This window comes from Mus musculus, chromosome 7, assembly GCF_000001635.26.
Source record: "Mus musculus strain C57BL/6J chromosome 7, GRCm38.p6 C57BL/6J".
NCBI classification, from domain to species: Eukaryota; Metazoa; Chordata; class Mammalia; order Rodentia; family Muridae; genus Mus; species Mus musculus.
The window spans coordinates 98,938,274-98,964,430 of record NC_000073.6 but is presented as its reverse complement, the minus strand read 5'-3'; the positions used below and the strand labels follow the sequence as shown (position 1 = coordinate 98,964,430).

The window sequence follows — 26,157 nt, the reverse complement described above, 5'->3', positions numbered from 1 at the left end:
GATTAAACACACCAATAAGCGACTGAAGCATTTTATTATTTTAATTTGTAGAAACGTAAGTTTGGTAAGCTAATGAGAAGTGGCAGAACTCTTGGAGTTTGATTGACACCTATATTTAAACTTTTTTAAATGTGTGGATGACACATCAATTCATTCAGGCAACTTCTCTTGCAAAATATTCCACAGGTGGTATATTTATTTTTGAGTGGATACTGCAGGATTTTGTCTAGCCTAACACATTTGGTACTAAAAGAAACCCTTTTAGAAGCCATCTCCTAGTACTGAGCCTGATGAATGATATCCATGTGAAAGATGCAAGAAGTGTTTTCTTATTTTGTGGCTTCTGCATAAACTGTAAAGAGAGAGAAATCCATCCATAAGTTGGTTAAGAAGAACTTGGTAAATAGCCTGTTATTTTTTCTCAGAGATTTGAGGGGGCGTTGGTCCTTTCTGAGAGGACAGAGGCTGCATCTCACCAAGTGCAGGAATCGGGTGCGGCCACATGGGCCAAGATGGCACCCTGGCCCATTGCCAGGCCCCGTGAAACCCACATGTTTACTGCCTTGCCCGAACATGCGCAGTGAAACTGCATGCATAAGCTGCCTTCCAAGTTAGATTGTGCCTTGTGATCCGGATCTGTCAGCCTATCTGTGACCGACCTGAGCTCATGGCCTGGAGCATGTGTGATTCTGATTGGATGAGGTGGTGTGGAGCTAGATGAGGTCAGTTGCCGCTACTGTATAAATACAGCCCTTGCCCTAAGTGAAAGGAGCCCCAAGTAAAGGAAGAAGCTGCGGAAGAAGGACTGCGTGAACCCGTCTTGGTGTCCATGTCGTTCTTGACTCTGCGGGTCGGAGACAGCGGCAACCAAGAGAAACTTTCCATCCCAAATTGTACCTCTTTGTAGACAGCAATGGGAGCGAAAATTATGATCATAAAGAAGAGTCTAAATCATAAGCTGCCCGGGATGTCACTCAGTGGTAGAGCACTTGCAAAGTCAGTGTAAGGTTCCTGTGGGTCCCCACAGTGGGTGCGAGAGCACCAGCCTCTCAGGCACTGACTCCAAAGGGGGCAGTCCTTTCGGAGAACCGAGGGGAAACCTACAGGCCACACTGAGATGAGGCGGGCCCAGCCACCTCTGTAAGATTAGAGCTGGGTCTGTGCCTTCCTATCAGAGCAGTGCTAACGACCCCGACCCTCTGCCTTTCTGCTTGTAGTGGGGAAGAAAGCTGCATCCCCGACTCTGAGTGCTGTGCTGTGGTGGTTTGAATAGGTATGGCCCCATAAACTCATGTGTTTAAATGCTTGTTCATAGGGAGTGGCACTGTTAGGAGGTGTGGCCTGGCTGGAGGAAGTGTGTCACTGTGGGAGCAGGGTTAGAAAGTCTCCTATTACTCAAACTACTGGCAGTGTGGCACATAGTCTCCTTCTGCTGCCTGCAGCTCAACTATCAGCTCCTTCAGGACGATGTCTGCCAGCACGCTGCCATGCTTCCCACCATGATAATAATGGACTGAACCTCTGGAACAGAGCCAGCTGCAATGAAATTTTTTTCTTTCTAACAGTTGCTCTGGCCATGGTATCTTCACAGCAGTGAAATCCTAACACGCACTGTATATCAATCACTGCAAAATACCAGGATGGTTCTCAACTGGGAGGTTCCTCACCCAGGGAGCAGCATGCTTCTAACCGAGGGCAAGGGTGCACACTGGCGCCATCTAGAGGACAGAGACCAGGCTTGCTGCCGCTATTCTAAGGACCAGGGCAGGCTCTCTGCTGTCCACAAACCACCAATTATCTGCTCCTGAGTGTCAGTGGTGTCGTGAGAAACGTTGTCGGGGAGTCAGGAGAGAGAGAGAGAGAGAGAGAGAGAGAGAGAGAGGGAGAGGGAGAGGGAGAGGGAGAGGGAGAGGGAGAGGGAGAGAGAGAGAGAGAGAGAGAGAGAGCATGCAATGGGTCAGATCAAAGAGAAAACCAAGACCAAGGTCTGTGGGACAAGAGCTGCAAAGCCGGAGAATCCATGCACTAAAGAAACAAAGATAATCGAAAGGATATGGAGGATTCTCAGAAGGAGGAGATAGCATCCATAAAACTCAGATCAAAGGTTATGAGCAAATGGAGAGCTGTGGGTGGATGACTCAAAAAGGCGGCCCTAGAAAGGAGCAATTACTGTAAAACTCAAGCAAGCTAATGGGCGGGCCAAATAGCCGCACCCACTCGTGTGCTGTGAGCCACTATGATTTGTTAATGCCGTTTCTAATATCGTCCTCTAAAACTGCTTAAATTTGAAGTCGTCCACTGCGGGGTGCTGAGCATCTATTTTCCTAATACATTATCGATGTGACCTGCCAGCAACCAAGAGCAGCTGTGGCCTGTGAGGCTGGGGTGTGTGATTAGCAAAGCCAGAGCTGCAGCAAGGGAGGTTTAGTGAACTGCAGGTCACAGCACAAGTGCTGAAGCGGAGGTAGAGGTATCGGAGAGAAAGACCGTAGCCGACGGCAGGCAAGATAAATGGCTGGGTGTGGCGGCACATGCCTGTAATCCCACCACTCTGGAGGCAGAGGCAGGAGGATTACCACAAGTTGTAGGTCAGGTTGGTCTTCATAGAAAACTCCAGGCTAGCTAGGAACAGAACAATAATGATATATGCATTAGTACAGCCCTAGGAAGTCTGGCCAGCAGTTACATCAAAGTGTATCAGGAATATGGTGCTCAAAACTAGCAGGGCATCTACATGTAATCTGAAATGTATAGGAGAGAACTCTGCTTTCTGTGTATGAGTTAATGAATGAAAATGTCAGCACTGAGCCGGGCGTGGTGGCGCACGCCTTTAATCCTAGCACTTGGGAGGCAGAGGCAGGTGGATTTCTGAGTTCGAGGCCAGCCTGGTCTACAGAGTGAGTTCCAGGACAGCCAGAGCTATACAGAGAAACCCTGTCTCAAAAAAACAAAAAAAGAAAAGAAAATGTCAGCACTGAAGTAGGAAAGGGGGGAGAGGGAGGACAAACAGTAAAGGCCATGAAGGCTCAGTCAGAAGGTACTAAGTTAATCAGATTTTAGTAGCGACAGAATCAATATGAATGTGTAGTATAAAGGGTTTGTTATAGAAACAGCCTTGTGCAGTAGTGGGAAGAGCCGGAGGAGTAGAACGTCAAAAGGGGGAGTCCGAAGACCAGAGAAACGCCCCTAACCAGCCATGATGAAAATCTGGTGCAGGTGGTCAGTTCAGGACAGGATTTGGAAAGTGAGGTACATCTGTCCAGCTGCTGAGTGGATCCCCAAATTATAGGTGGAGACCACAGAAATCTGCTGCCGTCACATCTGCTAATGGGGCAGGAGCTGCTATTTGGCCAGCCGGAGAGAGCAGTATGCAGAATGGGAGTAGAGAGAGAAGATAGAATCTCCAGGCAGCCTGTCTCTCCTACCGGGTCTAATCACCATGCCCTTCAGAATGCAATGGCTCTACTTTCCCTCCAGCCCCTGGACCTTCTGCAGCTAACTTTTGGTCAACTAGCCTGGGTCCATCTGAACATTGGTATTCTGGAATGTTTACAGCTAGCCAAGTTGACCCAGTACATGTGAATAGGCTAGTATTCTATCCTAGGGCTGACAGTTAACAGCAGTAATAACCACTCAGGAAGTTATAATTTCCCTGTGCTTCAGGGGTTCTGATCTAAATTTTTACATACGTGTATATGTGTTCATCAATTATGATGCTCATCATGAACTTGTTCTGTAAGTTAATAGTAACTACAGTTTGGCAGGATCTAATAAAACAGGAGACACAGTGTATTTCTAAGTATATCCTCTAGAGAGAAATGCATGTAATGATATTTAATGTGTCATTATTTATTTTGGTGAAAAATAGAACAAATAAAACAAGCCGAGCAGTGAACTACTAAGCGGGAGTTCCGAGGGAGGTACTCAATGGTCTCAGTAACAGCTGCTCTCAGAGCATACAGATGGAGACGTAAACCGCAGAGGGAGAGCAGCACCGCAGAGGGAGAGCAGCACTCGGCTGCTTAGTCCCACAGAAGCCCTTGTCTTAAGCTGTCTCTTGTGAGACTATGCCGGGGCCTAACAAACACAGAAGTGGATGCTCACAGTCAGCTATTGGATGGATCACAGGGCCCCCAATGGAGGAGCTAGAGAAAGTACCCAAGGAGCTCAAGGGATCTGCAACCCTATAGGTGGAAAAACATTATGAACTAACCAGTACCCCGGAGCTCTTGACTCTATCTGCATATGTATCAAAAGATGGCCTAGTCGGCCATCACTGGAAAGAGAGGCCCATTGGACACGCAAACTGTATATGCCCCAGTACAGGGGAACACCAGGGCCAAAAAAAATGGGAATGGGTGGGTAGGGAAGTGGGGGGGAGGGTATGGGGGACTTTTGGGATAGCATTGGAAATGTAATTGAGGAAAATATGTAATAAAAAATATTAAAAAAAAAAAAGACGTGACATCCACGTTCTAGCATTTCCCATGTGAAATCAGAACCAAATTACCTAGAACTGGCTGTGAGGTACAGGAGAGGGCAGTGAGAATGTCATATGAGGGTGCAAGGACCCTCCCCAGACCTGACCCTGAGGGTCACCTTCGAGTCAGTTCTGATAGTGGTCTTGCTCAGTGGACAATGCTCAACAACAAAGACCTACATGTCTGAAAAGTACACACACACACACACAAGCACACTACCCATGCAGTGGGTTCATAATTACTTTAACAGATAAGTCTAGGCTGTAGAAATAATTTTCCCTCATTAATTTTCAAGGCCTCACGGGTGTCAATGCTGGGTGATGCTTTCCAATGGTGTGGCTACTCTGGGGTCACCTGTGCTGTCAGTAAGCCCAGAAAACTCGCTGGCTCCCCAAGTTGGACTTTGGTAGAGTCGTCCTTTGGTCTGTCCTTGTCCTATAAGGAGGTGCTAGACCTTTGCTCCCTTAACAAACCTAAAAAGAAGAAAGCTATCTCCTCACCTCTCCTAGGAAGCTGCTGGAAGGCGGAATCTGTTAGCACACAGGCATAAGGTGGGTAAGAGGGAGCCATCATCAAGAGATAGAACCCCCGGAGGGGTCAGAGGATAGAGGGACACAACACCTCAGCTCCCTTGGACCAGTGGAGCCAGGGAATGGAGGACTTGGAGAAAAAGGAACCAAAGAACCACGGAAGGCCTTCATCCCAGCAAGAGAAGAGTTACATCACTTTCAGATCTGGAAAGAAATTAGACACAGACAAACTTAGCAGTGAAAGAAGAAAACAATAAACCTAGGTAGCTGCCTATGAACTCAGGAAAGCCAACTTTAAGAAAAAGGACTGCACGGATTATATATCGGATTATAGATTGTGTGTCTTGGATCAAAGTAATCTCTTCTGATCTCTTTGTAGTGGTAATAGTGTAGGATCGTTTGTTGATGTAAGCCAAGCTGTGGTGGTAACTGTCCTAAGAGTGAAGGCAAAAGGACATGTGGGTGTTGGGGAAGAAGAGGGGTGAAATATAATAGAGCTAGAGTCTCGTTTTTTCCCCATGGATTGTCAGGTCATTTTTAAACCTCACAATCAAACAGGCCAAGAAGGGTATTAATCACAACGAGAGTACAACTCAGGGCGGGACTTAACGGGTTAAGAGTAATTGGTTCTGGCATCTAGGAACTGGGGATAGAGTTCCTGTATTTTAGCTAGTAAACATGTAAGTGGATTTTGATTTAACCATCAAGCTTGTAAAAACACTTCAGACTCTTAAAGCCACATACATGCATCATTTTTGTACAAGTAAGCATTAATTGTTTAAAGTGTGATTTCATTCGTTTGTTGGTAGATGAATTGGAACTGTTGGATGAGCATTTACTCAGTACTGGGCCCCAGGCAGCTGAGGTAGCATGCGAGTGTCAAGCAAAGCCTCATTCCTGCTGCCCCAGGGTGTGCGTGCGCTTCGCAGTGCAAGAGAGGCTTGGATCTGTAAAGGCGTCAGGACAGACACTTGCAGCAGGCCTCAGACAAGGAGGACCGGAATCTGAGATGCCCTGCCAGCCGCGGCCAGAATTAAGTCCTGGGGGGGGGGGGGCAGGAAAGAAGTCTGGGGGAGCTGCGGGAGGCGGGGCTGACTCCTGCTCTGCTAGACATTTCTATTAGTCACTTTTTCCTGGGGATTTTCTCCTGCCCTCGCACCCAGACACTCTTAATTTTGTTATTGACTTTACCATGCTGGGTTAGGTTGTTGTGCACTCTCCCCTGGCTCCCTGCCTTCCAAACTTTGGGTCTAATTTAGAGAGGGATGAGGGAAGGGAGAAGAAAAACTTAGTTATGCCTGGCCCAATGTAAACTACTCCACTCTCTGCCGACCGCACAGGCAGTGAGATATAGCTGTTATCCTTTTTTCGAAGTACTGAGATAAAGTAGTCATATTCAATTTAAACATAGTTTTTAGAATTCTCAAGAGTAGTGTTGGACACATCTAGTTTTTCAAAGAAATGTAATAATTTCATATTCCAGAGAATTCATCCCTCTATTATTTGTGAGAAATGCTTCTCAAGGCAGTTGTGCAGAGTGTGTGTGTGTGTGTGTGTGTGTGTGTGTGTGTGTGTGTGTGTGTGTGTGTGTGTGTGTGTGTGTGTGTGTGTGTGTGTGTTCGAATGTAGGGGTTTGCACCCTGGATTTGTTTTCTTTTATATTGTTGGGCCCGAAAGAGGAAAGACTGGCTTAGAACAAACTAGCAGAGCTAAACCATATGTTTTCTACCAAATTAGAAACAGGTGAAGGTTGTTAAAATCCAGCAATCGCTTACCAAAGCTTTAGCTTGGAGTTTGTATTAAAGGCAGGTGGTTATATGTACAATAAAAGGCCGTCCCCAGCACACCGGCTTATTGATACATATGTGATTGATCTTTCTGGATAAAACAAGGCGGAGTTAATAAATCACTGCACATAGCTATAAAGATGTTTGGGCTTGAAAGCCTCTCCTGTAAGAGCAAATGTGGGCCCTGAAGGAGATTTATGAAGCAGAGATCCTTTTAGCTTTACTTAACAGCTAACATCTGACTGACCCAGGGGGACCATGGGAATTTATTGCCGGGCCATTCAAATATTTGAGCTGTTGTGTGATGTAGAACAGGTAAAGATTAGCCCAATAACAAATATGAGGCTGTAAAATAAAATGAGATTTCGATGGCGTGTAAGGACCTGTCAGAGGTCAGGTCCAAATGACTGGTCAGACTGGGGAACCAACCCTTGCTGCTAATTAAAAGGGATTACACAGGGCTGGATGTTACACCGGTTGCTGTCAGCTCAGCATCTTTGGAGTTTCCTCCACTGAAGGCCATACTTTCTCCTGTGACTGAGAAACTCTGAATTGCCTTTCTGTTCTCCGAAACTGGGCAAGATGATGAACTGAAGTGATTTTTTTCAATTTCATAATTGAAATACATCTTTCTCAAATACATTGTGAATGTATGGGTTCCTAGACAGCATATGCACTTGGAAAAATTGTCAGCTAACTTATGTGCATAAACTTGAGCTTTGACATCCAGAAAGCAGGCATTTAGCCTCTGTGATACATGACCTAAAATTAGCCTTCAAAGCTTAAGTAGTTAACAGATTTATGGACAGTTATTGAAAACTTAATGTAGTGGAGTTCTGTGAACTTATCTCCAAATCTTTTATTCCCTTTTATTTATGTAAGTCTGGAAAGTAATGATGTGTGAGTATTGTTCCTGGGACTTTAGTAGCTGTATTTAGAACTTTAATGAGGCCATTGTTATTGGTGTCGACAATTGCTGCCTTTTTGATTTAGCCCTAAACTCAAAATGTTGTCATGAAAGTTAGGTCGGTTAGAGTGCCAGTTTCTCAGATATCAGTGGCTTTGGTGACCAGTGTGTGTGTGAACATCTCCACAATTGTTATGAAAATCCTAAATAAGATTGTCACTAGAGGGAAACACAAAGCCACATGCAGAGGTTTGGGAGTTAGGTGTGGCCTGATGTGCCTGCCCCTCTCTCCATCCATACATTCTCTCTCCGTCCTGTCCACAAATATGTCCCAACATGGAGCTCAGGAAACTGGGTTACAGTCCTGGGAAGACTGTAGCTCACAGTTTCCAATCCTGTAGAAGAGTCAAGGAGCCCGTGGGTACAGCACACTAGAATATGAAAGGTGCAGGGTAGGAATGCACTGGGCTTTGTGCAGTAACAGGGAGCAAGGTGAGCAGGACCCCACGTGGACCACCATCAAATGTGGGCGCTTCTGGGGACTGAAGAGCTAGTGTGTGCTCAATGTGCTCCCTGCAGTGCTCTCAGCATCGTGCCTGTGTGTGTGCAGGTGTGTGTGCATGTATGTGTGTGTAGAGGAGTATTAATGAAGGATGAAAGTATTTCCAAACCTTAAACTATTTCTGGCCCTTGGAATTTTAATTCACAAGGCTGCAGTCACTTAGACATTTTTATCAGTCGGTGTTTGCCTGTTTTGTTCATTCTATTATCTGTTTAAATGGATGTATTTAACACCCACTAAGAACTTCAGCTTAACCAGCCATGTATTAAAGAGATTATATTCTCACTGATTGAGGCGACAAGACATTTGTGTGAACAAATAAAGTGTACGCTAAAATGTGTCAGGTACATAAAAATGCCTTGTGATTTCAGGAGCAATAAAAAGAGTAAAATATGAGCTGTCTCCTTGAGGCACCTACAGATAGAAGGGAGGGAGGTGGGGAGAAAAGCCTGTCCTAGACAAGGTAGTGATCCTGAGTGCAGACTCTCCTGGAAGGTGTGCAGAGCCCAGAGTCTGTTGCTGGGCTCTCATGGATTTGTGAGCTTGGGAGTTTGGATGCTGGCTCCGAGCGGAGGGCCCTTGTGCAGGTCCAAGCAGATAACGAAGCTAAGATTGGATTGTTTCCTCCCAGCCCAGGGCCTTAATTCATTATGCCCCAGCCTCTCTGGTTTTCTCCTCTCCCCCCTTAAAGTAGGTATTGGATAAATAATGTTCATACAGGGGTTAAGCCCCCGTTGTGTTACCAGTGCCGTGTAAGGAATTGGCTCGCAGTGAGTTGCATTAGGAGGCTGAGCTGTTTAAACAAAGCTGCACTGCAGACCACATCGGAGGGGCTCTTAGACACCAAAAACACTGAATGGCTTTTCTTCTGGGTTTCTGCTCCAGATGGAAATGTCTTCTGGCATTGCTGAGTGTTTATGTACCTTGCAGGCTTTAATTGTCCAGTTTCTTTTTTATTTTTTTAGCATTTACAGATTTTTGTGGGAACAGGTGCCGCTGGAGCCAGGCGATGCAAGGTGGCCGTTAATGTTGTGGAATGTGACTTTGATTTACTTGGCAGGAATTTTATTTTACAAAACTTACTATTAAAAAAGACAGGTTTTCCATCCTTTAATTATGCTGTGTTCACTGAACTTTGCCTATTTTTCACGTTACAGAAGGGACACCTCTATAAGGAAACTGATAGTGAGTTGGTTAACAGTTTCCACAGCCTGCCGCTTTGACCAAGGGTTCTCTGGGAGCAGGGTACTTTTAACCTCATGGAATCCTCTGGAACTTAGTTTCCCTGAAATTCATTCCCTTTTTAGTGTAGCGCCAGCATCGGCAGAGGGGCTCCTGTTGTATGCCTTCTCACCATTCCATCTCCTCTTTATCATTTTGGGGTGACATCTTGTTACCTCTCACACCAGATTTCGTCTCTTTGGTTCATAATGGTCTTTCATTATAGATTTTCTCTCTTCCTTCGAAGGAGGTAGAAAGGGGAAGATGCTCGCTGATGTCCCCTGGTCCTTTTTGTCTCTCTGCTGTCCTTAGGTCAGACTGTGACCTCCTAGTCTCAAGGGTTATGACTGACATGTCTGTGCCTTCATCTGCCTGTCCCCGCCGCGCAGCCCCTCTCCTGACTCTGCTGACTGCCTTTCCATTGCGTGAGAACAGCGTGCTTCTCCTGACTGGGCACTCTGTTTTTAGTTCCTGCCTCTTGGGGGTCTCAGCTAGTCACACTGTCCCTGAATCCCCCTTTCCTCTCTGAGGTCGTGTTTCTTGCCTCCAGAATGCTTTATGAATTACAGATTTGCTGGCGTGATTAAGCAAGCAGTGACTGGGCTCCGTCGGGCCTTGAGCTTTCCGTCTGTTTGCCCAACTGTGTCTCTCCCAACCGGCACCATACATGGCACACAGTATGTCCTAGTTTGCTTTCTGATGCTGTGGTAAAAGCAAAGGGAACTTGGAGGGAACGTGTCTATTTAGCTTACGGCATCACTGGGCTGAAGCAGAGACCATGGAGGAATGCTGCTTGCTTCCTGACAACTTGTTTCTCTTACTTGTTGACAGTTGACAGGAAAACTTACCAGCACACAGTAATTATTGACTGAGTACTGTTCCCACAGAGGTGGTTCTCTTCCATCCTTCCTTCATTAGTGAGGCTGTTCACCATCATCTAAGATAGACTCTTCTGGGCCTCCCCTATGACAGAGGACCTTGGAACAGCCTTCTGTGTCTCACTGCCCCTTCCTTCCCTTGTCAAGCTTGTCATCTCCATTGTCTCCTCTCCAGCCACTCCCAGGCTCACAGCAGACTGTCCCACTGCACTGAGACTCTTCCCACACTACCGGAGCTACCCAGCAGTGAGCTCATGGAACTAAATCTAGCAGGCTGTTAACTTCCTCATTGCTTGGGCTCTGAGCAGTGTTGACTGTTGACAGCCTCTTTCTTGAGGTCGCACTTTCCCTGAGCTTCTTGCTTGTCCCCATAGTTTAGAGCCAGCCTTTTGAAACTTTTTCATTTTCCAAGCGTTGATTGACATCCTCAGGGTCTGAAGCTCTCTATGCCTGCCCATACCTGTGGTTTGGGTTTCCACCTAATGTCTAGAATTGCTATTTTCCCCTCAATTTCTCTTCTAAATGTATTTGAGATATGTGTGTATGTTTTTATATATTATATAATTTTATAATTATTAAGGGGAGGGGGTCCTGTGCTGTAATATTGCTATGTAACCCAGGCTGTGTTGAACCCCAAGTCCTCCTGCTTCCACTTCCTCAGTCCTGGGGAGTATGGGGTATGCTCTGACCCAGCTATATCTTTGCCATCATAACAACCCATCACAAAATTCCTTCAGTTCTTCCCACTAGAACTGAAATCCTAGTTTAGAATTATCTAGAACTCAGAACATATCTTCCTTTCTACTCCTGGACCCCTAATCATTTCTAGCCTGGAACATTGTAACACATGCAAAAATAGGTCTTAATCCCTTTTACCATACTGTGGCTGAAATGCAAGTTCAAGAGCTGATGTACAAATGAACTTGCAAGAACTGACAGCATGCACAAGTTCAAACCAGACAAAATCCCAGTGCAGGGAGCTTTTGTGTTGTTTTGGTTTTGTGCTGCTTTTGGTTTTAAGAGGGAAAAAGAATATAAAGTTGTTGGTTAGGGAGGGGGATCTAGGAGTAGTTGAAAAGAAGAAGAGTATCACCAAATATTTTATATGAAAAAAAAAAACAATTTAAAAATTAAAAACTAAAAAATCTACACCCCAGTTTAGGGCTATAGCTCATTTGTAACATGCAGGGAGTGTCAGATTAGATTCCTAGAACCATAAACTAGGCGCATACCTGTATTCCCAGCACTCAGGAGGTAGAAGCCACAGGATCAGAAATTCAAGGCCATCCTCTTGGGGAATCCAGGTCTAGCCTGGAGTACAATGAGATCCTGTCTAAAAACAAACAACCCAAAAACCCAACCCCATCACACCCAGGCATTACAAATGAATTCCCTGGGGCTGGAGAGATGGCTCAGTGGTTAAGAGCATTGACTACTCTTCCAGAGATCCTGAGTTCAATTCCTAGCAACCACATGGTGGCTCACAGCCATCTGTGATAAGATCTGATGCCCTCTTCTGGTGTGTCTGAAGACAGCTACAGTGTACTCACATACATTAAATAGATAGATAGATAGATAGATAGATAGATAGATAGATAGATAGATCTTTTTTAAAAAGAGGATGAGGAAGAAGAGGAGGAAGAGGCAGAAGGGGTTTCCTGTGGCTTACAGAAGAACCTGTTCCCTCGGCTCGCAGACCTGTCCAGCCACCCCCATAAACCCACTGGCTGTCTATTTCATTGTCCTCTTAGCCATCTTTGAGTCTGCCTATCACACATATAAAATCTATAGCAACTCATGTTGACTTCATCCTCAACCTAGGAGAGATGACCACTCTACAGCCACCACGCAGGTTCAAACCAGAGGCCTCTCAGGATGTGCTGCAGTGGGAGTGGCCCTCCATGTTTTCTTTCCCTTTCCCCTATAACTCTTTCTCAGTGAGATGGCTCAGTGGGTAAGAGCACCCGATTGCTTTTCCAAAGGTCCGGAGTTCAAATCCCAGCAACCACATGGTGGCTCAAAACCATCCGTTAGAAGATCTGACTCCCTCTTCTGGAGTGTCTGAAGACAGCTACAGTGTACTTACATATAATAAATAAATAATAATAAAAAAAAAAACAACAAAAAAAACCTCTTTCTCTTGGAGCATCTGGTTGTTGTTTTTAACTTGTTGACTTTGAAGAGAGATTTACTGACCATTAGACATGGGGAGAAGAATTATCAAACATTCATTATCAACATTATCAAAAAGCTGATTTCATTCATTTTCACAGGAATTAGAATAAGGCACAAGTATGTGCTGGGTTTTGTAAGAGAGCTCCATTCTCTGAATGAAGGAGTCAAGTAATGGACTCACTCACACCCTAGAGTTTGGGAACAACACTGTTCACAGGACACCACAGGGACAGAGAAGAAAAGCCATCACCTCATGCCTCTGGGATAAGATAACTCTCAGTTCCCAACATGGAGAATTTGACATGTTTATGGGACATTTAGGTAAAAATGTCCAGCACATGATCACAAATATAACTATGAAATATGGAAGAAAGGCTCTAATATACAGTTAACAAGTGATAATCATGGTCTAAGTGGCTTTTAGTGCTTTCATTTTTCAACAACATTTATTGAATCTCTCAGTGATAGAAAAGCCTAACTACTAGAAATATAATACACAACATAGATAAAAATCTGTATCTTCCCAGAGCAAACCTTCTGGTTGAAGGGGATGGACTCAAATGAGAACCAGATGATAGATAAAGTGAACTAACTGAAGGCCATTGTTTTCTGTTGAATTAACTTTTACTAGGGAAGACTTTAAGCACATATACAAAAGCAGAGAAGATGGTATGACATATCCTTAAGCCCAGCTATAATTAGATACACTCATTAATCTTTTTTATCTATATTCATATTCTCTCATCTCAGTGAATTATGTCTAAATAAACCTTTGGTATTATAACTTTTATTCATAAATGCTTCAACATGTTTCTCTAAAAGATAAGTCTCTAATACGGTGTTATGCCATCATCACACATAAAAAACAGGTTTCTTAGTGTTACCGAGTAACCACTAGTTCATACTTCTCTAGTTGCTCCATGACCTTTTGTATGCTTGCTTTCTCCAAGTCCAAATCCAAGAGTGTCCTTATATTTCCTTTAATTGCTAATATCTCTTGTCTTTAAAGTATTTCCATGTTGCCATAAATCTCTGATTTGTATTGATCTTATATTTGAACAATAGTCCTTGCATATGAGCCATGATGCTAGAATATATACTACTTATGACTGTCAGTGGCATGCACATGAGGTTTCCTTCTGGGAAATGACACATTTAGTGGGCTCATTTTCAGAAATATGGTTGAGGGTTACTTATAGAAGCGTAGGTGACCCCAAAGCAGCTGCACCACTGGAAAGTGTCACCCCAGCATGAATGACTTCCCCACATCTCATACTTAAATTAAAATTACATGCAGATGACTGGGAGGTGCAGGAGGACGTGGCCAGAATGTCAGATGGAGTCCAGTGGCTTGCTTCTCTTCTCCTATGAAGGAGTGTTATTGGGCATTTGTTAATTTCTTACTGACAGGAGTGAAACCTAAAGTTTGGGAACCCATTGTCTGTCATACTTAACTTTTTTCTTGTCACTTGCCTCTGCTTAAAGACTGTGTTACTGCATGTACATTTATCCCACAATTCTTTTTATGAAAAGGCCTGACTATACAGAAAAGCTGAAAGAATGTTTAAATGGACACCAGCACAGCTGTGGTTGGCACTCTGCTAGGTCTCCTTGTTCCTAACCTTTGCTCATCTGTCAGCTGATGCATTTTGATTCCACAGTGCTCCCCCTCAGTACCCCACCTTGTGTAAATGGTTAGCTGTGGAGCCAGGGACTTTACATTTGGGGGGGACTTGGGGTTTGGTTTGGTTTCTTTTGGGGTAAAACTTGGATACTGTGATATGCATATATATTAAGTGAACCATGTCTGAGGTCCTTAGATATAAATATCTGTGCAATCCAATTCCTATTCAGATACAGAACATTAAATCTCCCCAGAAGCATCTCTGCCTCCCATAAATCACTGTCTTTCCCAGGCCCCCGGGCAGCCATTATTCACACACACTGCAACCTGAACCTTTTTGTGTAGGGCTCTGTTCAGTTGGTATGTTTGTCGCTTCATTTGGCTGTTGTGTGTAACGGTACCACTTATCCTTTGGTGTATTCTTTGTGTGAATAGGCCTGTTTATACATGCTCTTAATGGTGACTGCTGTTCCCAATTTTTCACCACCATGAAGAAGGTTGCCGGGCCCATTTCGGTATACAGTTTTTCTGTGCAAAGGTTTCCCATTTGCTTGGTTGTAGTTGTAGAATTCATCTTTAGAATGTGACATTGTGTGCTGTATCTAGCTTTATAACAGGCCTTTCTCCACGCTGTTTGTATTAATTACAGTGTATGGCTTCAGGTACTCCTCATCTTAAGTCTACTTTCATCTGAAATTTCTCTTCTTTATTCTTCCTGCCATTTTTTTCTGCTGAAACTAAGAGTCCATCTTCCCCATTAGAGCCCACATATTCTGAATTTTACAGGTTGCATTCTTTTGTTATCATTTAACATATTTTCCCCTGAGCCCCCTGTAAGACTGGGGTAAGATTTTTTCCGTGGTGTGCTCTCCTGGCGTTATTGATGCTTTCTGTTGTATCACATCATATCCAGTTGTGCTTTTGTGTGTGGCGTCAAAGCTGACGAGTAAGCCTGGCTGCTGTGATCTGCCCATTGCTCCAGTTTTAGGTTGCATGGCCTTAGGAAGGCCTCTCTAAATGTGACTTTAGCCAGTGGACAGAATATGACAATATCTGCTCTGGGGAGATAGAGGAAAAAACTCTGAGAGAGATGAAATAAGAATTTAAAACTACCAAGGTAGGAAACACGTTTGGCATGTTGAAGGGACAGAGGGAAGGTCAGAGTGGGTTGGGCCTGCTCAGTGCTGAATGACAGGAAGTGTGTAATCCTGGGGACGAGGGAGCAGACTGGTCCTGGGCTCCAAGGGCTGGGCTGTGCAGGGTACATGTTATGTCAGGGTATGGCACAATTTTTCACGGATCTAAGAAAGAAGAGTGGGTCTATAATGAGGTCTGATTTTTTTAAAGGGTGGTTTGACTGTAGTGAACAGGGTCAGAGGAGCCCTTTGTTCAACCCCCTACTCTTCATGGTGTTAACTCAGCCCAGAGTGTGGATATATATGACTTTCTCTGCCACCTTAAGCTAATTAGCAAGCTTAAAATAAGATTATCGTTTGTTTGAAGGATAGTAAATGGTCCTTCGAATGAAAATGCAAACCAAGAAGGAATGGAGGGTCAGAAAGATGCTCAGTGGGTCAAGGTGCCTTCCACCAGGTCCGCCCACTGGGTCCGTTCCCCAGAGCACACACACAGGTGAAAGGGAGAGCTAACTGCACTGAGTCATCCTATGCCCTTACATTTGGGCTGTGGCGCAAATATGTATGCACACAAGTGAGTACGTACACACACACTCACATGAGCACATACAGTGATTACATACATACATACACAGCGAGTGAACAAGTGCGCGCACACACACACACTCATGCAGTGGAAACTTCTCGTTTCTTTGGAAAGTTAGTTATGTCAAATGATGTTTTGCTGAGGCACATAGGTGAAAGGATGTCTTGCTGAAGCAAACACATGAAAGAATGTTTTCTTGAAACAGACACAGGTGAAAGAATGTTTTGATATAGCAAACATGTGAAAGGACCCAGGTTGAAGAAATATAAATAGGATCCCACAGACAGTGGGAGACAAGCATTGAACATTAGTTTGGTTTGCTCCGCCTCGCTATTCTTTGCTAACAATACGCATGTATTGATTCACCTTACATAGTGCTGTTGAGCTCAGCTTGTGGTAATGTTGCCATTGAGAGGAACTCGCCCAGGATCTGCTCCTGAGGTTCCTGCAAGGTTCCTGTGGCAGCTTGCCACTTTAGCGTTCTTGCCTCAGGCCATAAGTGTTCGTGCCTGGTGTCTGCCTGCCCAAAGGACTGGTCTGTAGTTGCTGGTTTGGTCCTGGTGTCAGCCTGCCAAAAGGATTGGACTGTAGTTGCCAGTTCGTGTGTGGTGTCTGCCGGCCTAGAGACTGGTCTGCAGCTGCTGAGTTGTATTTGGTGTTTGCTAGGGGACTGAACTCTGAGAAAGAAGATCAAGCTTGCCTCCAAAGAACTATTGCTAAAGAGGTCCACTTCCTCCATATCCTAATAACTTTTCTCTTCCACTACCTCTGCTGGGTGGTGGGCTAGTTTGCAAAAACTTTATGCCTACACACTCAAATGAGTACATGCACACACACAAAATACGTGTAAAACAATGAAATGTGACAATAAATTAAAATAACAAATGACAAGTGGAAGTGGAAATACGGATCTAAAATGTTTCTAAAAGAGTATGTTATGGGCTGGTTAATAAATGTGACCTTGTGACGTAGAAACCCGCGCTGAGATCCTTCCCAGTCCAAGTGAAAGGCGACACCCATGCCCCTGCCTCTGCCTCCCCACGAACTCTTCTGGCCTCACCTCAGTGAGGTGCTGCAGAGCTCTGGAGCCTCAGCCCTCTGGTTAATCTTGGAAAAGTAAACAATCTGTCCTTATTGTCAAGTGTTTACCCTGTCCGTGTCCTGGAGCTGCACAGTGTGGATCTGTGGTCTCCAATTTAATGTGCATCAATGTAGCTTTAATGTCTGGTCTCTAAGTGCTGGGGAAAGCCTGGGGTGTGCTGCTGGCAGTTTCTCTTTCCTTTCCCCCTAGAGGATTCGGTGTAATTGGTTAGTCTTTGCTTTATGTTTTGATTAGTAGTGGTAGTGGCAGGGGCATTTTTGCTTGGTAGTGGTGGTATAGTAGCTGTTGTAGCTATTGTTGAATGTGTGGAGTCCGTGTAGCTTTAAGATTTAGCAAAGCCAGCCAGGGACTGCTGACTTGTACCAGAGGGTCAGGCGTCCTAGCCTAAGCACCACAAAACTAAAGTTAGGATCCCTGGTTTATGAGGACTTGTTTGGAAAAATAAATCATTAAAACTATCTTTATAAAAGCGAGCTTTGAGGCTGGAGCGGTGTCTTGGCGATTCTCAGCACCATGTGGCAGCTCACAACCATCTGTAACTCCATTCCCAAGGACTGCAACACCTTCTTCTGGGCTCTGTGTCCAGCAAACATGCATGTTGTTACATAGTCATACAGGCAAAACACCCAAACATAGAAAATAAAAAGTTATTTTTAAAGTGAGCTTCATATTCTTGGGCTGATTCTCCAATTTTACTTTAATTTTCTTTTTCCTTTTGTTTTTTTCTGAGATGCCAGTTACTCTCCATGTCAGTGGGCTGCCAGCTTCCTCCAGGTAGTCCATTCTTAAAAGTTGGATTACAACAGGAAAGACTGTCTAGTCTGCCAAGCTCCTTCTTCACTTACACAGTCCAGGCTGGTAACCAGGGAGTGGTGCCATTCACCGTGGGCAGGGCTTTCTACCTCCACACAATGAAGGGAACCCTATAGCAGTGGTTCTCAACCTTCCAAATGCTTTGACCCTTTCAAACAGTTCCTCACATTGTGGTGACTCCAACGATATAATTATTTTCATTGCTACTTCATAACTGAAATTTTGTTACTATTATGAATCGTAATGTAAATATCTGTGTTTTCTGATGGTCTACGGCAACACCTATGAAAGAGCCTTTGAGCCCTAAAGGAGGAAGCCCACAGGTTAAGAACTGCTGCCCTTGTAGGCTTGCCCAGAAGCCCACAGCCCAGTGTCTCTACAGTAGGGTCAGTCTCACTCTAAGCCCAGGAGAACAGTCGTGATGAAAATCTAATCTAGGCAGAAAGAAGACAACCTAGTTCCACATGAATTAAAGGAAAAATATGTCCTCAGAACATATTAATGTTGTCATGCTTTCTACAAACACAGTGGACAGACGTGATCCTTACACATACAGTAGAATTGAAGCCGTTCCTGCCGTAGCTCAACCCCTACCTTCCATCAAAGAACCTAACCTGGATGTGAGTCTGAGAAAAGACCTAGCAATTGTCACCAGTCTAGAGTTCTTTGTTTACAAAAAAGAAAAATTGCTGGGGTTGAAAGAGAAGTAAGTGCTTATAATTTTTTTTTTAGTAAGAAGGAAAATTAAAAAATATCTCCCTTCATGTATTATGTCTTTGTGGTTTTGTTTGTTTTGTTTTTAAGAAAAAGGGTCAGCCTGGCATGGTGGAGCATGACTTTAATCTCAGCACTTGGGAGGCAGAGGCAGGCAGATTTCTGAGTTTGAGGCCAGCCTGGTCTACAAAGTGAGTTCCAGGACAGCCAGGGCTGCACAGAGAAACCCTGTCTCAAAAAACCAAAAAAAAAAAAAAAAAAAGAAAGAAAGAAAGAAAGAAAGAAAGAAAAAGAAAAAGAAAAAGAAAAAGAAAAAGAAAAGGGGTCTTTCTAAGTAGCTTAAGTTCTCGTGGAACCCAAGACCCTCCTGCTTCATCTTCCAAGTACAAGGCTTAGAGACACCTTCACTCCTGGCTCTGTGGCTGGTGCTTTATGTGTGTATGAACTTATGCAGGAGCAAAGGGCTCTCCATGAGACCAAATACTCAGATTTCTTTTCAGGTACCCTGCATGGCAGCACTCAATAGGTCTACATTCCAGCCCTAGCCAGTGCCTATCCAGATACCCCTTAAGCACTGTAGTTTTGAAATGCTTTCCGGTTTTCCAAAGGAAAATGAAACCATTGTGCATTCAGGTGCACACATGCTGTTCACAGGACCTCAGCTCAGGGTGGGGGTTGGGAAGAATGTTGTAGCTCATACAGCTGGTGGGAAGCCAGGGTTTCCTCCCGTGGTGGTTTCTAGGGTTTTTGTCAATTACCACAAACTTGATGGCTTAAAACAACTCTCATGGACAACTGAAGTCCAAAATCAAGGTGACAGTAGGGCCACACACTTTTCTTTCCCGTTGCTAAGCTCCTAGACATTTCCTGGCTGTAGCTGGGTAAGGTCACATGACCTCTCCTCTGCCTTCCCCTTATAAGCACACCTGCTGGATTTAAGACCCACCTGGATAATCAAAGATGATCTCATCCCTAGATCTTTTAATATTTTGTGACCCCTTTTCCAAGTAAGGTCACATTCACAGGTTCTGGGAATTAGGATTTGGACCTACTTTTTGGCAGGCCACCATTCCACCCTCTGTCCTTTACATGGTCCCCACCTCTGACTGGCCACCTGTACCCAAGATTTTTAGGATTGTGAGTAGCTGTAGTGAGACCAAGCATGCATACCTGTCACTCCCTGCTTCCAGAAGCCATGCAGAACAGATCCAGTGCTGTGTGTGTAAAAGTGCTGACCTCCCTCCAAGATGAACACCCCTGTTTCCTCCATCCTTGCCCTCAGTTGGCTGATGTTCTCCTGAGCAGTCATCCTGGGTGTGCCTCCCTGAAGGACACAGAGCAAGGGAGAATACTGCATTTATCCATGAAGACCGAGAAATGAGGTCATGTCTCTCCCACTAACTAAACGGTGACCCAGGCATCAGTGTCTTTGAAATAATAGTGACACTGTTGCACAGTCTAGTCATCCCCAGGTTTAGCCTCTCTGCTAATCCCACCAGGATCACATTAGCACTGGGAGCCCTGTCACAAATCTGCCCTCGATGAAATGGCTCTGCATAATGAGCCCCAAATCATTTTCACACATGATCTGTTTCTTTAATTCAAAAAATACTTGTTGAGTGTCCATTAGAAAAGGCAAAAGAAGAACAAAATCAAACCTGTTTCTGAGCTGGGCACAGTACGGCTCATACCTATAATCTTAATTCTCAGGAGGCTAAAGCCAGGAGGATTGTCTCAATTTTGAGGCAAGCCTGAGCTACATAGTAAGTTTTAGATCAGTTGTTCAGCCTTGTCCAAAAACAAAACAATCAAAAGACCCAGTGTTTATTCTGAGAGCTAGCCACTACTAAGGGAGACATTAGTATGCTGAGCTGTGTACTAAAAGAGACACGGACTAACCAAATATCACCCAGTGAGTGCAAAATTACAAACTGAGGTGACTGAGAAAGGAAGTGGGACAGATTGGTTAGGATGATGTAACCGCTCAGCGTGATGAGACCGGGCATAGAAGACCAAGGAAGGCTCCAGTATTAAAGGCCACCTTCTCCACCGGTCTGCAGGCCTTGGATGGACCTCTTCCATGCACACTGTGTTCATTGCTTACTGCTTCTGTAATCTTCACTGTGCACAGTAGGTGTAATTCTTTCTTTTTTTTTAAAGATTTATTTACTTTATTTATATGAGCACACTGTAGCTGTCAGACACACCAGAAGAGGGCATTGGATCCCATTATAAATGGTTGTGAGCCATTATGTGGTTGCTAGGATTTGAACTCAGGACCTCTGGAAGAGCAGTCAGTGCTCTTAACCTCTGAGCCATCTCTCCAGCCTGTAGGTGCAATCCTAATAGAACTTGGAAATGTATTTTAAGTTGAGAAATAACAAGATTGGCTATTTAGTTGTGTGCAGTGTTAATAATTCATATTGAATGTATTAACGGAAAATATGTTTCATATTTATTTGTTTCGTAGTACCCTTTCCTTCCTGTTTTTTGTTTCTTTGGTTTTTTTGTTTGTTTGTTTGTTTGTTTTGGGTTTTTTTTTTTTTTTTTTTTTTTTAGACAAGCTTTGCTGTAGCCCATGCCAATCTTGAACTTGCAGACCTCCTAGCGCTGGGGTTCCAGCACACTGGCTGTACTACTCTCCAGTAATAAGTCCTTTTGTGCTTTTAAGAATGTTTTTCTGTCTGTATGTGAGTAGCTGAGTTCTTATCTGTCTTTGATTCCCATCTCACGTCCTGATGGCCATGGGATTTTTTTCTCTTTGCAGTGGGTCCCACCTCTCCAGCTAGCTTAGGAGGTCTATAAACCCGCATGCCTCTGCAACAGGAGATGAATGTGAAAGTTATAAACAAAGTGTTCAACTTGAAGTGACCCATTAAGAATGTGGAAGGAGAACGAGACGTGAACTCTGTCCTAGTCCCTGGTCTGTTTTAGCGCTGCCCTGTTCCAACCTTTGTCTCTAATCACTCTCTGGTTTTGTTTTAATGTTACGCAGATACCTTGTGGCTCTTTCCACAGAGTCCCAGAGCAGTCATAATAAAGTCAAATGTTGTGAAATCCAGTTTTCACAAATGTAGAGGTTTGGTTTTCAACATGGGCTGATCTCAATTTACTCTTATGGTGTATGGAGTTTCTGAATTTATAACTTGAAAGTGGAGATGACGCTGGGTTGGGAGAACTGTTCAGAGTCTATGTGTGGTGGCTTATAGAAAACCCTGCAGCAGGCAGAGCTTTGGGACTCCTGCAGATTCCTCCAAAGAGCCTCATTGTTATGTCTACAAATATGTAGTTTCCCGCACCCCAGTCCATATGAGTGTGAATGGTTCCTGGCACTGTGAAACAACCACCACCACCACCACCACCACCACCCTCCCCCGGTGTTGCGTTGTGTGTCCTACCTTTGTTTGCAGTAGTTATCCCTCTCTACTGGCGATACACCACGCAGCATAGTTTATGCTTTATTGTCCCAGTTAAATACAAAGTTCTGTGTTCTTGATGGGTGTCTAAGACGTTTGGTTTCCTTTAGTAAATTTTCAGTTCATGACCTTGCTCCCTCCCCAATGCCTATAAATTTTACAGCACATCAGATTTACCTATTGAATACTATGAAACTGATAGCTCTTGAGAATGTAATAGAAAGCTTTTAAATTGTACTTCCTTTTTTATTATGCTTGAAAACTCTACACCCTCTGGACTTTCTTTATTAAAATGCATTTTTTTCTTCAGTCATTTGTGACAATCAAAACGGTTAGTAATTATTCTACACCATTCATTTCACTGTGGTTATGTTATTCTTGAGAGTAGTTCTACTTTACAGAGCCAAGCTAGATGTCATTTGTTTTATAACCCTAGGTTGTGGTTGATATTTTTTCTTTTAATTAGTGTATATTCATGGGACATTATGGTAAGCTTCAGAAATACAGTTTCTTTCAAATATATCATTAGCTTTGACCAAATCCACTCACTCTCTCTACCTTTCCTCCCCTTGGTCATCCCTCCTCACCCCTCCTGTCACACTCTCCTTCCTCCCCTTGGTCATCCCTCCTCACTCCTCCTGTCACACTCTCCTTCCTCCCCTTAGTCATCCCTCCTCACTCCTCCTGTCACACTCTCCTTCCTCCCCTTGGTCATCCCTCCTCACTCCTCCTGTCACACTCTCCTTCCTCCCCTTAGTCATCCCTCCTCACCCCTCCTGTCACACTCTCCTTCCTCCCCTTGGTCATCCCTCCTCACTCCTGTCACACTCTCCTTCCTCCCCTTAGTCATCCCTCCTCACTCCTCCTGTCACACTCTCCTTCCTCCCCTTGGTCATCCCTCCTCACCCCTCCTGTCACACTTTCCTTCCTCCCCTTGGTCATCCCTCCTCACCCCTCCTGTCACACTCTCCTTCCTCCCCTTAGTCATCGATCCTCACTCCTGTCACACTCTCCTTCCTCCCCTTGGTCATCCCTCCTCACTCCTCCTGCCACACTCTCCTTCCTCCCCTTGGTCAACCCTCCTCACTCCTCCTGTCACACTCTCCTTCCTCCCCTTAGTCAACCCTCCTCACTCCCTGTCACACTCTCCTGCCTCCCCTTGGACTCTTTTCTGCTTTCATGCCATTCTTCATGGATATACACACAGATGTTTTGATATAGCCATAAAAATGTCTAGGACTCACAGTGAAAAGGGAATGGGATATTTGTCTTTCTGTATCTGTTTCTATATTTCATTTAATGTAGTAATTTCCAGTCCTAATCATTCTCCTGCAAGTGCTATAATTTTGTTGTTCTTTATGAGTGGCTAACGTTCCATTGTGTGTGTACACGGTATTTTCTGTATCCGCTCCTCTGTTGGCACCTAGTCCAATTGCATCTTGTGGCTGCTGTGGTAGTGCTGCAGTAGGCATGGATACGGAGGCACTTCTGGGGTGTATACCCAGAATGGTAGGCGTGTATTTCGTTCTTTGCGGCCCTCTATACTTAGTTCCTTCATGGCTAGAGCATTTTACATTCCTATCAGCAATGTGAAAAATGGGCTAATAAACAGGTAGTCTCCAAAGATGATTTACAGATGGCCGACAAACATCTAGAACAGTGCCTAACACTGTTCGCCCTCAGAGTATTATAAATTCAGAGCACCTGAGACTCCCCCTCTCCAAGTAGCATGGCCGTCACTAAGAGCAACCTGCTGGTGACTGATCTTGCTATAGAGAAATCTGTTTCAGGTTATTGTACTGATGCTTGATCTTGACAGCCAGAAAAACAAAACAAAACAAACAAAAAAACGCAACACCTGTAAATGTGTGCTGACTTCTTCCTATGCATGAGGGAAGAGAGGGACCTTGACCTCGCAAGAGAGGTCTATTCCCTAACATACCAGTTCATTTTAGAAATCCCAAGCTCAGGCCATGTTGCATCAGTGAGGCAGGCAGGTCGCAAGGTGAGGTTATTCTGGAGAGCTTTGTGTCACAAATATATCTTCATGCAGGCTTCATATCCAAATAGCTGAGCTTGCAAAGGGATAGATTTTAGATGAATTTTAGCTCAAATTTGGCATTTTGACCGGCCATCTTAAGAGCAACAGTCTTATATATTGCTTTTAAGTCTAATTTTTCCCCTTAACTTTCTTCCCCATTTTGTTCTAGAAGTTGAAGTGTCAAGTCCAAGGCATTAGAAAGAATTTGGAGGATCTTTGCCATAGGCTGGCAAGATTCAGGAAACAGCAACTCCACTCGTTGGAGCCGTAGGTCCTGGTGTGTGGTCCATACAGTTTCTCTATGGGAAGACAACAGCTGTTGTCTCTTATGCAGATATTGGTAGATTGGAGCAACCATATCCAAGTCTTTGGTTAAGTCTAATCATGAAATATTTGTGCCGTGTCTAAGAAAGTCTGCTTCTTTCAACAGTGCGGAGGTCATTTTACCCTGTCATTGAGAAATTCTCATCTTTGTTTACCTTTCTTAGGTTTCCACTGTATCCAAAGGGAGGGGAGAAGCTGCAGTTTGACTATGGTGTCTACCTTCTGAACAAGAACATAGCACAGGTAAGTGGCTCTTTGTTCCCCTTACTCGATTGTTACCTTCTTTCTCCAGAATCAGTTACTGCAGCCAACCCTTTACCCATTTATATGAGCTGTGCAGTTTGTTGGCCATAGTCGTCTTCTGTGACATTAAAATGAACTTGGAGAAGCAGTGGACATGCTTTAGAATCCATCTCTGCCTCTAACCATCCTTTTCTGAGTTTTTCTGGTAGGCGTGGGCTTGAGTGTGTGGTCTGAATAAATCTCTTGGCTCTTCAGCTTGATTGATAATGACTTTCTTCTCGTGGACCACTTCTGGGGACTCATTTTGCATTATTGTTTATGGAATAAAAGTTTAATGCCTTTGGCAAGTCCATAATGGTCTCCTCACCTCATTATCCAGGGCCCAAGGGAAAGGCCAAGCGTTTGTTCCTCCCAGCCCGTCTTGGATGCTTGTGGCTCTTTCAGCATCCCATCAGTTAGCATCTCATATGGACAGTGTTTCCCATGGACCGTAGGAAGAGAGCAGATGCCTGGCTTTGTGCTTTCCCGACAGCAGCCCATAGCATTGCTTTAGTGCAGTTGGCTCTGCTTCAAGCCTTGGACAGTCCATGGATTTTTCAGCTGCAGGGGAAGGCTTTGGTGCTGTTCTTTCCTTTGGAGATCCGTCCAATCGCAGTATCACATGGTGGAGCAGCCACAATTTGCTGTTTAAAGACATTGTCAGATGTATCCTCTGCCTTTTGATTTTATGGAAGTAGTAGGTGTGTGGTGTGTTGCTTTTACGAGCCTCAGTTGTCTTTTCTCCATATGAAACTAAAGGTCCGTCAGACCTGGAATTATCCCTCCATATGGGGTTATCTTTACTTTCTTCCCCTCAGACCTCAGTTTAATGTTGGTTTTTGTTTTGCTTTGTTTTGTTTTGAAGTGTGGTTTTTATAAAAATTGTCATCATTTTCTAAAATTGGATCGTATTTCTAGTTTGTCATACTGAATTAACCACTTGTTTCCTAACCGAAGCTACAAGGTTCAGGACCACACCAGTGCAGCCTCACTTCCGTGCTAGGGAGGGGAGCCGCCACACACACAGACTCTGCCCATGACTCCCCTCCCCCTGTGCCCTTCTTCCCACAACTGATGCTATCCCTCCCTCCATTTTTGGCAGATAAGTATTTTTGTCAAAGAAGCAGGACTTTAATGTCAAGGCCAGCTCACACACCTCGGTCACAGTTGTGTCAATCCCTGGAAAAGACTGGCCTTTTCCCGAAAAAATCCAGACGAAGACCACATTAAGAAAGACGAAGTAAATAAGTGAATGAGTGAATTTGCCAGCATGTCAGGGCTATCCTGGGCAGGGAGGGCACAGCTGAACTAGGAGTGAAAATGGCTTTGTTTAGAGCTACTTTCTAGTCTGAGTTTGGAGGTTCTTTTCCCCTGTCCCATTGGCTGTATCTTGCTCTGTGCATATTGGAATTGGATTTGGAAGTTTCCAGGGACAACTAGCCCTGCTGCGGTGCCCGGATCTCCTACTTACTGCCTGTCAGCTGCAAACTGAAGAATGCATGCACATAAACATGTCATGTTCCCAACAGAGATGGAAAAGATGGTATAAAGAGATGCTGAGAGTAGCCCATCTGCAAG

The 26,157-nt window shown here is 44.4% G+C and overlaps 1 protein-coding gene across 3 annotated transcripts in view; it reads left to right on the top strand.

Moving 5' to 3' along the window:
- The window catches only part of Uvrag (UV radiation resistance associated gene), a 254,426-nt gene that overhangs the window by 176,737 nt on the left and 51,532 nt on the right, over window positions 1–26,157 (top strand). For all 3 annotated transcript variants that reach the window (XM_006508349.3, XM_030243116.1, NM_178635.3), the window contains one exon: window positions 24,462–24,540. In XM_006508349.3, the coding sequence (XP_006508412.1) occupies window positions 24,462–24,540 (79 nt within the window). The remainder of the gene's footprint in view (window positions 1–24,461; window positions 24,541–26,157) is intronic.